The sequence below is a fragment of the Neolamprologus multifasciatus genome, chromosome 19, assembly GCF_963576455.1.
Source record: "Neolamprologus multifasciatus chromosome 19, fNeoMul1.2, whole genome shotgun sequence".
In the NCBI taxonomy this organism is placed as follows: Eukaryota; Metazoa; Chordata; class Actinopteri; order Cichliformes; family Cichlidae; genus Neolamprologus; species Neolamprologus multifasciatus.
Genome location: NC_140457.1, coordinates 7,038,877 through 7,055,323, shown reverse-complemented (window position 1 = coordinate 7,055,323; position 16,447 = coordinate 7,038,877). Strand labels below are relative to the sequence as shown.

The 16,447-nt window shown below is 39.1% G+C and overlaps 1 protein-coding gene across 1 annotated transcript; it reads right to left on the bottom strand.

The window, feature by feature from the left end:
• Positions 1 to 13,676: 13,676 nt before the first annotated feature.
• Positions 13,677 to 16,270, bottom strand: LOC146495865 (uncharacterized). The gene is made up of 3 exons (XM_085143516.1): positions 15,818 to 16,270; positions 15,120 to 15,200; positions 13,677 to 14,533 (listed from the first exon to the last, which is right to left on the bottom strand). The coding sequence occupies exons 1-3, from the start codon at positions 16,268 to 16,270 to the stop codon at positions 13,733 to 13,735; spliced, it is 1,335 nt and encodes a 444-aa protein (XP_084999642.1). The 3' UTR covers positions 13,677 to 13,732.
• Positions 16,271 to 16,447: the final 177 nt, after the last annotated feature.

Here is a 16,447-nt window from a genome sequence, read left to right as displayed (position 1 = left end):
GCATTATCCCACCAGATAAGGTCCTCTGTCAGTCGCATCAACCTGTGCGACATTGTGACATTTGGCGAGACGAACAGTGCCGCCGCTTTTTTTGCTGACCTTTCACAAAGGCTTCAGCAGCACCGTGTCACAGGAGTTGCCCTCGACTGCATTTGTGTCCGACACAATCCTGAACTCAATTTGCGCTCTTGCTAAAGGGTGTACTGATTTTGCAGCTCTAAGAAATGCGCTTCTTTAATTCTCCACTTGCAGACAGGTGCGTTCTAATCTTCATCTATAAACATAGATGAGTGAAGGTATTATATATAAACAAGCAAAATATCCATCTTCACATCTCTAGCATTAGATTAAATTGTGCCTCTTATTGCAGCATAACAACAGCGATGGTAAATTTGAGCTTCCTGTAAATAATTGCAAACCTTTATGAGGCGTAAGGTATCGCGACAAGAATGCCTTTGGTAACACTGCCACCCAGTGTGCAGAAGAACAGCTGCAGCTATTTACTGCTATTTTTCTCAGTATCGGTGCCTAAATGCTAATGCAGCTCCTTCATAGTGCCAAACTGAAGTCACTTTATTCATTCCTTATATGAGAGCTACTGCAAACATTACACAACAAAAGACTTTTAACTGCATTTATCTAATCAAGTCTGCTCCTAGTTTGTTGATATTCTCCGTCCAGCAGAGTTTACAGACCTTGAATGCTAATGGTACTATTAGAATGCAGTGCATGCCCGCACTGTGCAGGGACTTCTTGCAGTGAGCAAAGCCCTGACATGTATACACACGCGCTGAACTCATAGTTCTTTCTATAACATATAAACCCACTATTTGTCTTCAGGGATGCTTGGGCATCTTGAAGCTTAAAGATCTATATTTAGTTCTTTGCTCACCCAATCCCTATAACAGTGACCTGTTTGCCCTTCTCTTTCTCCTCTGTCTTTTTTTTATTATTTTATTTTCATTATTGCTTGTTATTGCAACGACATCTGATTGAACCTGTTCCTGTTAATCATCAGTTTTTATCCAATCATCGCTCAGACACTTAAGCAATCTGAAAATTCTAACTCTCACATTGTTGCAGATCTTTGATTGCGCTATCTATATGCAAATGATGTGTGAAATTCGACCGCAGCTCGGTATGTTGCAGCTTTTTGTTGGGAACCTGTGTAACTCAATATCATCTATTAAAAAACCAAGTCACATATTTGGTAAGTTATAAAGAAGCTTTGTGTGTGTGTGTGTGGGGGGGGGGTATTTATTTGCAGCAGCCTTGGATAACTGTAATAACAATTTTCAGCACCAAACCATTCAACACATAGTGTGTATGTGTGTTTACAGTTGCCTAGATGCTGAATGTGCACAGCCTCGCGTGCTCTCCCAGCAGCTGCGTGTTTCCCAAGGCTATCGATGTTCCTATACAGCACATAGCAGAACAGCATGCAAATCTTCCACATGATCAACTCTCAAATAGGAATGAGGTAAGTAACGTTTAATGGAGTTTAGTGTTCTTTCATGAGGCTTCATAAAAGCAATTATGTTAGATGTCAGATACAAATGCAGAAGATTCAAGAGAATCAAATTCATATAACAGGATAACATACGCTCACATAGACTTAATTCAAAATGGTTTAGTGTCATCATCATGTTTGAGATTTGAGACAGGGCAGGATGTATCTTTATTAAAATGCAAACCAAGCTATTTTTAGAAGACTGACAGGTGTGGCACATTCCATCGAGCGACTGCCTAGCGCTGGTGTGCTTCTAGAGGATCAGATGAAGTAGTAGTAGCCAGTATAGTGTAGAATATTACAGCTTCAGACGTAAAACACCAACCCTCAATCTGGTGTTCTGATGATGTGGACAAGGAAAGGAAACTTTTTAGGTTTTTTTTATTTTGTTTTGTTGCTTTTGTTTATTTGTTTATTTGTTTGTTTTTCTGACTTTTCCTTATCCATACAGCCCAGATTTGTTCATTTTGGCCTTAGAGTGATGGAGCTTTCTTAATGGACTTGAGGATAAATTGTACAGAAAGAGAAAGCTAATTAAGACATTAAGATGTTCTTCTGTATTCTGTCAACTAATATCCCAAACCCAGATTAAAGGGTATATAACGATTAACATAGTTCCAAATTCTAATTGCAAATGCCTTATGTCTTCAAATCTAGCTACTGTTTACCACAATATTCTCTAATATAAACAGTAATAAGTTAATCAAGTTAATGTTTGCACCCTAGGCACCAATATGTACATTAGTAAGATTAAAAATGTCCAAATGTATGGTCAACACTGAAAATTGCATATTGCAGTCAGTCTAATAACTTGTGTTTGCTTTCCAACACTATTAAAACTCTCATTTGCTCTGCCTTTTCTGACACCTGGTCCTTGCAAGAAATAAATCTGATAATGAAGCTATTTACATAAATGTCAACGTGTGGAAACTGATGATGAAAAAATGAACGTCGCGAGACTTGCTGTAAGTGCCACTGTTGATCAGTGAAAAAGAATCAGAGTTTGAGGCGACACAGATTAGATATGAAGGAGCAGCTGATGTACAGTAGCTACAGTAGCTTCTCTCTTGTGTCTTTTTTAGATTGCAAAGCTAACAGCAGCCAATATGTCAGCCCCAGCAATGTATTGCTCATGTTCAAATAGATAGCCATTCAGGTAACTCTAATAATGTATGTATATATGGCTTATACCACTAATCTTGAGCGTACATATGGTTTCCTCCAACTTTGAGGAATAATCTAAGCATAAATGCAGTACTATAGTGGCTTCTCAATTAGTTCACTTGCACTTCCCAGCAGTTCAAAAAAACAAAGTGTAAAGGTAAGGTGATTTTTATTTTAGGAGGTTAACAGCTATTATTTATCATACAGCAACATTTTTATGCAATAACATATCCGTAAAATAGGCTGGAGATGACATCATATACAACCATATATCATAGTCTGACTAGTTGCATTGTGCAGCAAGTGCAGATACTCAAGTATATATACGAGTTATTTTTCAGCTGTAGCTGCATTTTTGCAGAACGTATATTTGCATCCGTTTGCCTAAAATGTGAGAAACCACATTCATCTTGCTTAAAATGCCAATAACAGCAGCAACATTGCCTGTGCCTGCTATTAGTCAGTGATTCAGGCATGCAGATGAGATGTCTCAGTGAGCCGTCTTGCCACAAATCTCTGCACGCTTGTCACGCTCATGCTCTCCCATTAGACCGTGTTTTCTACATCTCTGCATCTGCATTGGTGCGTCGCAGCTTGATCTAACCTTCAGGTTAAGGCCGTTTGACACCGACGGTTATCAGATAGTATTATCATGGAGCTGCCATGTCCAGACCAGCACTGAGCACATACAAGGCCTGATAAGAGGCGTCCATGGCAGTTGGTGGGTCGTGTTTTTTCTTGAGCCCCACCGGACCAGAGTGTTTTGTAGTTGTAAGCCAGGCAGAGGAGTCAGCCTGTGTAAACTGGATAAAGAGAAACTCTGTTGACCTATGTATTTGCTTTGGTCTTGAATTTTGTGTAATGATTAGACTCTGAGGCCGGTTCAGCAAGATAGTAAGAGCTTTAAATCGTGATAGTGGGTTTGCTGGTACAACAGCTGGTGCCGTCTTGGAGGACTAATGCGTCATGAGTGTAGAATTGCCTGGCAGGACTGTATGTGACATTAAAACCAAATTAAAAGTAAAAATACCATTAATTTTTGTTTGTTATTTGTTCAACAAAGCCCCAATAGCAGATGGATTACAGAAGTATTTTGTTGTTTCAAATATTTTACAGTTATAATTGTTTAAAAAATTCCTGTTTTGACTGTTTTTGTACCACACTGTATTGTATTGTTCCCACAATCTGGAAGGTTCTCATTCTTTAGCCTACATCTGAGCTATGATTTTGTAGCAGTTGGTAAATTTTGCTTGCGTCCAAGCATTCATTTCCATTAGTATTCATTTCAACCCATGTTTCAAGCCACTAAATTGATATAGCTCCGACTCTGAAAGTTCAGCTCTATCCGTGTTAAATTCCTTGTTGTTCACTAGCTAGCAGCTGTATAGCTGTGTGTGTCTGTTGCTTTGTTTAGCAACTGGCACTGTTTTTTTGGAACTTTTATGCTCGATCAAAGCTGCTGACAGCAAGCAAACGATATTAAAAAAATGTGCAGTCTGTAAATATTCAGGTTGAAACTACAACTACTGTAACAGTCAGAAAATGGACCTGCTCGCCCATGTAACCAGACATTTGACAGATACTGCAAGTCCTGTCTTATAACACTCGTGGTTATTTTCACTATTGCAAAAACTGTTAACTGATATAAAAATACTAAAAAAAAAAAAACCTATTATATAAACTAAAGACTAATATTTTAATCATGTATAATATTTGATATTTAATATTTAATCTAATATTTTTAGGCATAAAGCAATTAAGTGATGTAAAATTAGAAATACCAAGGGTGGGTGGAGGAGCTAGAAAGGATACGAAAGGGAAAGCTGTCTGTCCTGCGTGCTGCACAACAACATTCAATATTTAGTATTTACTGCTGTTTACACTTAGCTAGATTAATGTGATGGTGTTGTGTTTAGTATGTTGCTTTGGTTTTTTTGCTTGTTTTCTATTCTTTTTCTCTCAACAGGTGATCCCGGAGATATTTTTTTTCCCCCCTTTCTCACTGTCCCTCTCCCCTTTTGTTTTTCTTTTCCTTCCTCTTTCTTTCTCCCTTTCCTATCCCTCACTCGTGTCTGTCCCGTCTGTAACAACTGAAAATAAAATAAAATAAATAATAAAAACAAAGGTCGATCAAATGGACCAATACGGCAATGCCATGATGATCCATTTGGCAAAATAAATCCATTGGGTATCCTTGTTGGTCTTCAGACAACAATTCTGACGGCTAAAGAACCAAATGGGACAGGCAAAAAAAAAAAAGAAAAAAAAAAAAAGAAAGGGGAAGCCAACAGTAATAATTGGAGCCCTCGGGGCAGTGACTCCTGAAGTGGTAGAGTGACTCCAGCAGGTTCCAGGAACGACATCCGAGATCTCTGTCCAGAAGAGTGCAGTCCTAGGAACAGCTAAGACACTGCAAACTCCCAGACCTCTGGCAGAGGAGGAAACAGGGATCAAAATACTGATGGTCTCATCTTCTCACAGTTCCTTCATTCTCTTGCTCTCCAGTATTTTTTGATGTTCGCCTCCCCTAATCCCCATCCCAGATTCTCTATTCCACAGATAAAGACTGACTCTCCATCCCTCACACTAAATTTGGGGGGACAAAGATGTCAGTGCTGTTGTCCTGACTCTCTAGAAAAGGCTTTCCTCTGAGATCCACAGCACTCGATCTGTGGACATTCTCCAAAAAGAGAATAATAGTTATTCAAGCTTTGGGGCTTTGACTTGTCACTTTTTCATTATTATTATTGTTATTATTATTATTATTATTATTGTTATTGTTATTATTATTGTTGTTGTTGTTGTTGTTAATATTAGACAACACATTCTAACTCCTAGAACACAGCCGCCATGAATAGACTTGGATTGCCAACTGATAAAGAGGGCAGGACTTCCAGATATCTGCATGTGCAAAAACCTCTCTGAAAAACTTGTCCATAATTATACTGAGTTGATTTATCAAAATGTACATTTTATAAAGATATAAAGCTTCTCCATCACCTAGTGACCCTGAATTGAATAAACAGCTAAGGGGATGGATGGATATGTTTTATAAAACTACTTTAATTGTGTGGTGCCTGTATGTAAAGTAATTAACCAAGAATAACCTCAGGCAAGGTTGTACTTTTCCATCTTAGGGGAACTATGAAGCTGCACCCACCAATTATCTTTAATATGAGGTGATTTTTAATTCAGGTACCTGAACGTAAGGAGGGGAAATAAAACCCAGCATAGATTGTAAAGTTCACAGACAGATGGTTAAATAATCAATTAGAAAAGATGCAGCATATTTGAGAGCAAAGGAAAGTAATGTGCCTCATTTTAAACACAAGTTTTATGTTATATTTTAAGAAGCTGCAAAGGATGAAGCAGAAAGTTTCAGAGCTGATGGGCACTGACTGAAAAAAAGCCTGCTCACCTCTAACTAAAAGAGACATCGCTGTCCTCAAACACACCTAGACTTTTGGCTGCTGGGCTGAGATTTTATAGACAGGGACCCGAGTGTTTTGCACAGAGGATATGGGCAGAGGGCAGAAAATAATTGTATCAGATTTATTTCCATTTTGCTGGAGGGGGCTGTGGGACATCTAGTACTTGATTTCTGAAAGAGCAGACATTAGCTCCTGGAGGTTGCTTTAATCACTATTTTCCAGTGGAAATAGATCTGGGTGCTGTATGCATAACAGAGATGATAAGAAAAAACTGTGCTTGCATATAATGTGTTCTAATACTTATAGGCCTGGAAAGGTGCCTTGAGCTGCATCGCATGCTAATTTAAAATGAACCAACTGCAGCATGTTAATGGTGTTAATAATAGATAATAGATTATCTTAATCAAAGCTGTGTATGTGCTGTTCAGAGATACATCAAACATTAAAGACACAATTTATTTTTCTAAACTTTTGCTAAAAGCAGTCATTTAAAATTCCATCAGTTGAAGAATGAAGAATGGCACTGGAAGAGGTCATAGAGGTCATTTTGCAAAGTAGTAATAGACTTATTGTTTAGGTTGGCGGGCTCATTCTCATGATGGATTCAGTAGAACTGCACCTTATTAGCCATTTGCATTCATGAACCATCTTACACAATGGTTGCCAGAAGGCATTTAATCCCCCAACAGCTTTCTTGTTTTACATATTAATCGTATAACTGTTTAGTTCTACAACTATCAGAATTAATTTTCAGCTAGATGACATCATTAATGGATATTTCTGAGTGTGTCTACTTACTGTCTGTCCTCTACTTGTTTAGCCAGCGTGGGTGCAGCCCTATGTGAGGTGATGTGAGCCAGTCAGATGAAGACATCAAATGCCATTGCTGGAACCGTGACACCCACTGAAGAGCTGGAGAGCAGGGCAAATGTTGATTTCCCTTCCTGACGGGCTGAGCAAACATGCAATAACAATATGGAGTAGGTAATTATGATGGGAACTCATTCAGTAAATATCACTTTAGCTCCATCTCATTAACAGAGGAATAAACCACAATGTTGAACAACATTAATAGATTGTTTAACTCATCATTAACCTCCAGTGCTTAACTTGCCAGACTCCACATTGTTTTTGCGCTGGAAGGAGAACCGGCGTGTCGGTCTTTCAACACAGCAGCTTCAGCAACAAAGGGTACTGTCTGTACCTGGTTTTCTCAGCAGAGGAAAGCTGCCCACACATTTATTTTCAGATCTAGAAAACACCGGGTGCACTGGCAGTGTGTGTTTAACATCCCCTCTCTGTCATCGCCCACAAGAGATAAAAACTGTTAAACATTCAGGTGCTCATTTGAGTCTTCCAGGCTAGCTATAAAGAACAGCTTTGTAACAGCGCGTTGCCTATTTGTTAAATATACTGCTGTGACATTTGTTTTCATGGATTTTCTCATTACGTGTGATAACACGTGAACAGAATGCAAATCCACTTTGTCTACAGTATATTTATTTATATATGATTTCTAATATTCTATATAACTTTAATTTATAGTTACAACACTGGAGTTCATTGTGTATACAATATGTTATTTAAAACACGTTTCACTGCATGCAGGTGTAATGTACTTACTGTACTCTTACTGTAAATCTATGTGCATGAAGCAATCAATTTGATGCTGGTGAAAATTATACATCAACCCATGCCTTCATCGATTGTTGGGGGGGGAAGTAATTTTCTCTACCAAAAAGTTAAAATCAGTTCAAATAAAAAATTTCATAGAACAAATTAAAGCCAGTGATTAAAAATGTCTTGTTGATTAGAGGAGAATAGCCAGACTGTTTTGAGCTGATAGGAAGCCACTGGCAACTTAAATAACCACTCATTATAACTAAGGTATGAAGAAAAGAGTCTCTTGACACACAGCATGCTGAAACCTTGAAACCAACAGAAGACCTCAACAGATGCCATTCCTGTCACCTACGAACAGAAAACTGAGGTTAATGGTCACAAGGACCCACCAACACTGAGTCCATGTGAGTCAATAATACTCCGGTAGGCTGCAATGTTCATTTTAAATTAGCATGCGGTGGAGCTCAGTGTATTGCTGATGACCATAAGTGCACCCCTCTTCTGATCGCTGTTTCCAAGCAGGATAATGTCCCATGTCCCAAAGCTTATATCATTTCAAACTGGTTTCTTTGACATGAAGATGAGTTTGCTGTACTCAGATTGCCTCCACTGTCACCAAATCTCAACCAGTAGAGCAGCATTGGGGCTTTTGAACACTATCTCCAGCGTCTTGTTGAATCTATGCCATGAAGACTTAAGGCACTTGTGAAGGCAAAAGAGGGACTACAAGCGAGGTGTAACTAACAAAGTGGCCAGTGAGTGTATTCGATTTTGACAAATTCATACTCTATGCCTGGCTTCTTCACAGAACAGTTGTTTTTGTCCCTACATTTGCCATTAACCATTGTTAATTTTGCAGGTGATGCAACAGTAACTTGGCTTATGTCCAACATAAATGAGTCAGCCTACAGAGCGGAGGTACAGAACATGAAGAGCTGGTGCTTGGAGAACAACATGTTCTTTATTAAAACAAATACCAAGTGGCTTATATTAACTGTAGAATGTCAGAGAAGACCTTTTCATCAGAAGAGACAGTGTAAAGAGAATGCCTAACACATCTGACAGGGCCTCACGCAGTCTACCAACACTGTTTCAGTCGAGAGAGAAGAGCAGCTTTTCTTGAGGTAGCTGAAGAAACCATGTCTGGCACAATTCAGCACTGTAGAGAGCATCCTAACCAGTGAGCCGCACAGCACCTGATAGGAAAGCTTTTTACAGTCTTGTCCTGCAAAAGGAAAACATTTGGGTTCAGCTCAGTTCATCTATGTCTTGCACTGCAGCAGGAAGGCATAAGTGTAAAGCCTTCTTTGCATGCACCTCCAGACCTTTCCCAGTGCAGTGACTGCTCTTAATCAGTCCACAAACTACCACACATGACCTACTACTCCCGTAACTACTGAGCTTACTTCATAGACACATGAATGTGTGATATGATGATATGAATTCTCAACTCGTCTCAATATCTAGACCTATAACACAGTGACAAACACTGTTATCATTATACCACAGTGTACAAGAGCTAACACATTTTATAATATTTACTTATTTTTTTACTATTACCAAATAGTAAAATTTCATAACTAAATCTGTTTTATATTTTATTTTGCTAGTTATTTTACAACAATTACTTGGTAAGTGGCAAACTTAATTTTGCTGAATGTGTGCAAGATTATTGAACTTTCTGTAACAAAGCTACACTAGTCCCGTCTATCTTTATGTTCATTTGTATATGGAAATCCCTGAAACAGAATCATGGCACACACCAAATCATTTGTGCTGTAAGCAAATTTGCGATGCCTGTTGTTGTATTGTAAAACTCAGAATCTAAGATAGAGAGTGAGAGAGACATGAGTTTGAATTATGCTGCTAAACTGTAACTAATATGCCAGCTGAGTGGAAACAAACAAAATAGTTCTCCCATTGTTAACTGTATTTCTACATGCACTTGAAAATCTGCTCCATGACTGTAACTATGGTGAGTCAACTAAAAATAACTTTATCAGGAATAGACGATTTGGAACAACTGTTTTAGTAGTTTCAATGTTTGTTTGAGTGTCATTATCGTTTATAATAACCCAAAAAAAGCCAAAGGCAGACACTACTCAGCAAACTTTCAATTATTTCTTATTAATCTAATTGTATTATGTATGAATGTGTTATGCAGATATTGTGATGATCTGCTTTATAAGTCCCCTTTCTAATAAGTTGCTATTACAATGTCCAAGTGTGCGACCATTGATGGCATGCTGTGATCAAAAATGTCTTCTCATTGCTGTGTTTAGGATGAAAACTGTTTCCATTTTGCTAAAAGCTGAGGGCATGAATGATATTGTTCTGCCCAGGAGGGGAGAGAAGCTGCAGTTCTCCAGTTATTTGCCTTTCACAGCAGGTTTGGCAATCGCCGCTTCCTCTCAGAATAACAATCACTCTTTGTACTTTCTTATTCCAGGGCAGCAGACACACCTTCATTCCCTGGGCAAGAAACTTGCAATTGAAATAAATAGCACTAAATGCCACCTCTTTCACTGGTATATATATTACATAAAGGTGACTCGTCTTGCTGGGAGTTGTAAAATGGTTTATTTTGATTGCTGAAAGCCTGGAAAAACATTTTAAAGAAAGTGTTGCACTTTTACTTTGACCTGTCATTTCAGGTTCTTGCATATAGGCCCACTGTCCCAGTAAGTAACTTCCCTCCTTCTGTATTCATAAGCCATGAAACACAATGTATGTTTCAATCAACTTATGGATTCTTGATGTTCACATTGTACTGGTCTAGATATTGTTAGTTCTCTTGTGAGTTTTTGTTTTTTTGTTTTTTTTGCCTGTCCCGTTTGGCTCTTATACCATCAGAATTATTGTCTAAAGGTGAAGAAAGATGCCCAACGGATTTACTTTACCAAATGGACCCTCCCAGCCTTGCCGTAATGGTCTGTTTGATTCACCTTTTATTGTTTATTTCATTTTATTTTTACTTGTTAAATACGGGACAGACTGTGGAAAAGAAAGGGGAGAAAGAAAGAGGGAAAGAAAAACAGCGGAGAAGAGGGACGGGGATAAAGGGCAAATAACAAAAAAACAACAAAATAAGCAGACAAAAAATACATATATCAATCACCTGGATCACCTGTTGAGAAAGAAAAAAGAGAAAACAAGCAGAAGAAAGAAAAAAAAGAGCAACATAATAAACAACATCATGATGATCTATGGAAATGTAAAAGTAAATACTAAATATTAAACATTATTGTGCAGCACGTAATATCGACAGCGCACAGTGTGCTTTGAGGTAGGAGCCAAAAAGGGTGTAGCTTGTGTGTGTGAGCACCCGTGTGTACACCTGTGAGCATGAGCGCGCTTGTATTTAAAAGGTTCCTTCATGTAATGATCTGTTAGAGGGTGTGGGGGGCCACAGCCCCGTCCTCCAGGGCATGAAGCAGGTATGGAGGAGATCAAGACTCCAGACATTCAGAGGCCCCCAGAACACAAGAGACCAAGGAAGACCAACAGAGGGGCAGCTGCGCCACTATCCCAGAAAGAGTTAAGGAGAGCCCCAGATGAAGGGTCACTCAGCAGCCGCGGAGCAGAGGCCAGGGGGGGTTGCAGTGACGTGCTCGTGAGTTCCGCCGGCAGCCAGCTGTGCCAGAGTGACCGAGCCCCAGGCTGAGAGGCCAAGGGCACCCCAACCCCGAAGTGGCCCGAGCGAGCCCCAGGCTCCAGGCCCTGATAAGTAGCCACAAGGAGTGAGCCGGTGTCTACCTAGACGCCCAACCCCGGACACAAAGAACCACCAACGCACCGATGTCTGAGGGCGTCTGCCACTGGCAGGGGAAGTGGTGGGGGGAGATAAGCCTCCATACCTTGGAGGACCTGAGATGTCTCTAGAGAGGTGGCGTCTGATACCCGACCTGACATATAGACACAGACATACAGGCACACACAGATACAGACATCCATTCCCACCCTCATGCTCTCATATGCTCTCACTCACCCAACGTGGAGACAGACATAAAGAGACACTGTACACACAATCACACTCCCCAAGCGTACTCTAAGCCCCAGGTCTGGGTACCCTTGCCCCCGGAGGGGGAAACTGCACCCAGACCCAGGTGGTGTTACCCTTTTCCCTGGGGTGGGGAGAAGCAGACCGCCCCGACTCGGCAGCAGCAGGGAGGCCCCACATTCCAGACCCCAATCAGACGGCCAACTTCTCCTCCCAGCCCCCCCTCTCCAGCAGGCCGCAGAGAACGGGGGTGTGAGAAGACTCCAAACTTGTGAGTTTTCTTAAGTTGTGTTCTTACACAATGGCAGCATTTGGTATTTTTCCATAACTAATAATTATGCTTATAATGGATGCTGTTTAGCTACACACTGCAAATTCCTTGTAGCTTGACAAGATTTATTGTCTTAAATTTAGCCAGATTATCTTGTCCATCTTGTTTTAAACATTACAAGCTAGTTTCCGGTCTCATGTGTTAGATGATTAGACTTGTTTCAAGTATATATTACCTTTTTTTTCTTTTTTAGTCTGTATATCTAAAAATGAACCATTTTACATTTATTTCAAGCAAAAATAGCTTTTAGATAGAGTGTAAAACAAAAAATTATCTCAAAATAAGAAACATTCACCTTTTTCCTTGAAATAAGAAAGTCACTCATTGGAAGGTATTTATTTCAGGTTTTTAAAGCAAGGACATCTTCAAGGTTATATTTTGTCATAACATAGACACTGTTTCTGAAATTGACTGGGTAATATGACGTAAAATCAAGTAGGTTTTCAACATCAGTCAGTTCAGTTGCTTGGGCAAGGTTGGGAATTGCAATTTCATAGGCAAGAAAGTCTTTGTTGAAACCCAAGGTTTCATACACCTGGTATTCAAAACAATAAAGTACACTATTAACAATAAAAATGTTTTTTACAAGTCCAAAGATAGGGTTTAAACCATTTGCTGAAATGAGTATAAGAGACCTGTCACAGATGTATTTGTTTCCATGTAAAATAAGCCACTTTACTCTAACGGCATGATGTATAGCATCTTCAATCCCCAAAAAATCTACAACCTTTGACTGCAAATGCTCCATATTAGCAACCTCTGATACAGGACCTAGTTCTTTCTCATTTACAAATATCGGATGCTCAGTTCCTGCTTCACTTTGACAACACTCCAGCAGCTGATTGTGGTTTACAAGAGACTTGCACACATTCTTAAAGTTTAATTTGGATGACCATTGTTTAAAAAAACTGTGTTTAGACTCAAATCTCATGCACATATGACGTATTACAGGTCCCAGGGCAATAATCTGAGAGGGAAGATGCAGCATGTAATGTTGCTTTGGGATTACATTTTTTTCTGGGAATAGTTGCCTGAATTGTTTAAGATGATCTTCTATCATTTTTTTTAGTTTGGAAACAGTTTGTAAAGACACAACTGGGGCAAAAAGTATTTTAACAATTTCAATTAAATCCAAAATAAACTGGATAAAGGGATTTTTCTCTACAACACTGTACAATAAGAATGGCAAAATCTTGATCAATATAAGCATTTGTCCAGAGGATTGTTTGAGTCTGTTGTCACTTGAAGCTAAAGTAGCAATACTAATTGGTGAAGGCTTGTCACGTATGTCCACTGATGAAAAAGGAAAATTCTGCATGGCAGAATTAAACAAGTCCAATTCCAAATTTCCAGATAAAACAAGGTATTTCAACACACACTTAATTTCCATTGGTGCCACTCCTTCAAGAATTACATGCATAATATCCTGTGGCATCTGCTCTATGAGATTAAAACCTGGGAAATCAACTAATTTGCTTTGTCTATTTATGCCAAAAGTCGTTTTGAGCGAGGATTTCAAAAATTCAGTAGTTGCCCTTTCTATTTCAATGCACTGCCTAATGTGTCCGTCCAATGTCCGTCTGCTGAAACTATGTTCATTGAAATTTTCTTGCATTTCATTAAAAGTACACTCACAATGACGACATTTGCTATACGCAAAACCAACTCCTTCCTTAAATCCTGCAAGCCAGAGTGTCTCCACACACAGCAACAACTGCTCCATTTAAATAAAATTCCCCATTGACAGTGTTAATCATAACACCATCGTACAGTAACTTCAAGTCCTCATTGATTCTCCGTAGTATTATATCTACCCCACACTCATCTATGTCCCTAGACTTTGCGATTGCGAGAAGTCTGATGGAAGCCAACTTTGATCTAAACTTAGGGTCTATGTTGCCTAAGGTGTAATAAAACATTAGTAGTTTATTTACACTCGCACGTGACCCTAGGGGGTTACACATTTCTATCTCATCGGAATAGAGTATCAGTTGTAAAGCAGAGTTCTTCTTTGAAAACAGTGGGTGGGTTTTGAAAATAATTCCATCATTAATGTCATACAAAAAACTGGCGTTGGGGCAACTCTGAGGTCCAGCACTGAGCATGTCAAATAGTCTTGAATTGGATAATAGCTGTTTCAAACTTTCAACCAAAGGAACATAGTAGAAAGACTTGTTTTTGATTGCAAGAACTCTCGATTCTCCCTTTTTAACTCTACAGGCATACTTGGAAATGATGATCTCCTCAGGTGTGACAGGGTTGAAATGCATCTGTGTTACACGGTCCTGTAGGTTTGAAGCTGCACATATGGGAAAGGGATCCTGAAAGTTGTCCAGTGTTGAAAGAACTTCTTGTTGTAAAGGTCCATTGCTGTCAGGTTGCCTTTCAAGGATGGTCTTTATTTTTCCCCTCAAGGACGTCAGAAGAGCTGTTTGATACTGTTGGACACCAAGGACAATGTTGTTGACACTCCTCTGATGGGGGAAAAAAAAAAACACATTAGAAACATGAAAATGTAAACAGTAAATATATAAGAAGCAAAATGCAACTCTATTTCTTTAGCTGAATGTTGTAATTTACCAGGGGAGCAGTAGAAGAAGAAATCAGCCAATAATTGGCATTGTTTTGCATGACTCACGAGGCACAAACACATTGCAGCGAGCAAGATGGAGGAGCATGAAAGGTTACAACAGAAAAAGGGAACAAATGATTACCTCATTTATTTTTTATGTAATTCTACTTCATTTGTCTTTTATGCCTAAAAGTGAACATATTTTACACTGTTAAGCCTATTTTAAACTGTTGAGTGTGCACAGTTTCATACATTGCAGTGAACTGCACAACTCTTGTGCTTAACTTCTTCATAATGTACATTTGTTCTTAATAACTTATATAGGTGAAAGTAATAGCTGAATCAAACCAGTGATAAAAAAACAATCAATTAATTGCAAAGATAGTGGACAGATTATGAAAAAAAAATCATTAGTTGCAGCCTTACAGTGAACCAGACTTATTAACAAGTTAACAATGACACCCCCATAATATCAGATGAAGCACTACCTGTGATAGGTGGCATTGCTCCCGCACACCAATAGCAAATGCAGCTGCACATCTGGCAAGATCAACAGTTTCTTTTTTACCCTACAGGACAAAAAGAAAAACAATTGTGTAAGAAAAATGACTCACTCAGAATGTGTTTCAAATTCCACCAGATGCAAAACAAAACAAAGAAATATTCCAAACTGTTGCACATTTTTGCTATTAAAAGATTCCTACTACAATGGATAGCTAATGAAGCTGCAAATGTTATGAACAATTTAAGAGTTATTTAATGAAACTTAACCAATCTTTATGGAATCTACTCTGAAGTTAACTGAAAGAAAAATTTGAAAGCTGATTGGTTCATGGAGCATCTAACAACAAGGCAGGTACACAACACTGGTAAATAATGAGTTTATTTATTATGTTGAAGTATGGTAACTAAGCCTACATTGTTGTGCAAGCCTGAATTTCAGCAGATTCATGCATTTGAAATTCAGCACTGGCCTTCATACCTATTAAAAAATTCTAATCAAGTAGTTTATCTTAGAAAACACATAACTTTAAAACTATAACCTTCACTTGAACTGAGTACATTTTCTCTAGTTAGGCTTTACTGCAGTTTTACTAAAGCTGAATTGGGGTAACTGTGCTTGGTTAAGGTTAAACAACACACATACATTTAAAAATGTGCGTATACACAGAAACACATAAAGTACCTGATTCTGACGAGGTGTTTGAGGCTCAGCTGCGTCTTGCTCCATCACGTTCTGACTTTCCTGTCGCTCCTCCTCCAACACCTCCGATGTGACTGGGACTAGTGGTGGTGGCTCTACTTCAGTGCCATTGCCATTGCTAACAGTTTGTCTGGGTTCGGCAGTATAGTCGGCAAAAATGGCTGTACCAAAATTTTCGCCTCCTAATACATTTGCGTTGGATGAAGCTGTCAGCCATCCTGTAGGGGGGTTCCCAGTGGCGAAGTATTGTGGATGTGTGCGTCTGAGATGGTGGTAAAACGAGTTGAAAACACGGTAATCCTCGGCGCATCCATCGACTCCACAAATGACACGGAAATCTGGGCTGCGACTGTGTGCAGTATTAATGTGACTTAAGAGAGACTTCAATGTTAACGCCACAAAGACAAAGCAAATCACACACCTCCAACAGGCCATTGTATTAGACTAAAGTCAAGCAGAAAATATGTTGCCGTGTGGAGCTGTTGCCGCGCTAGTTTGGGAAATACCAAGTTTATGGGGGGAGGGGGTATTACAAACTGTAGCTGTAAAAACAAAAAATGGTCACAAGTAAGTTAAAATGAAATAACACCTATAAGAGTTTATTTTAAATCA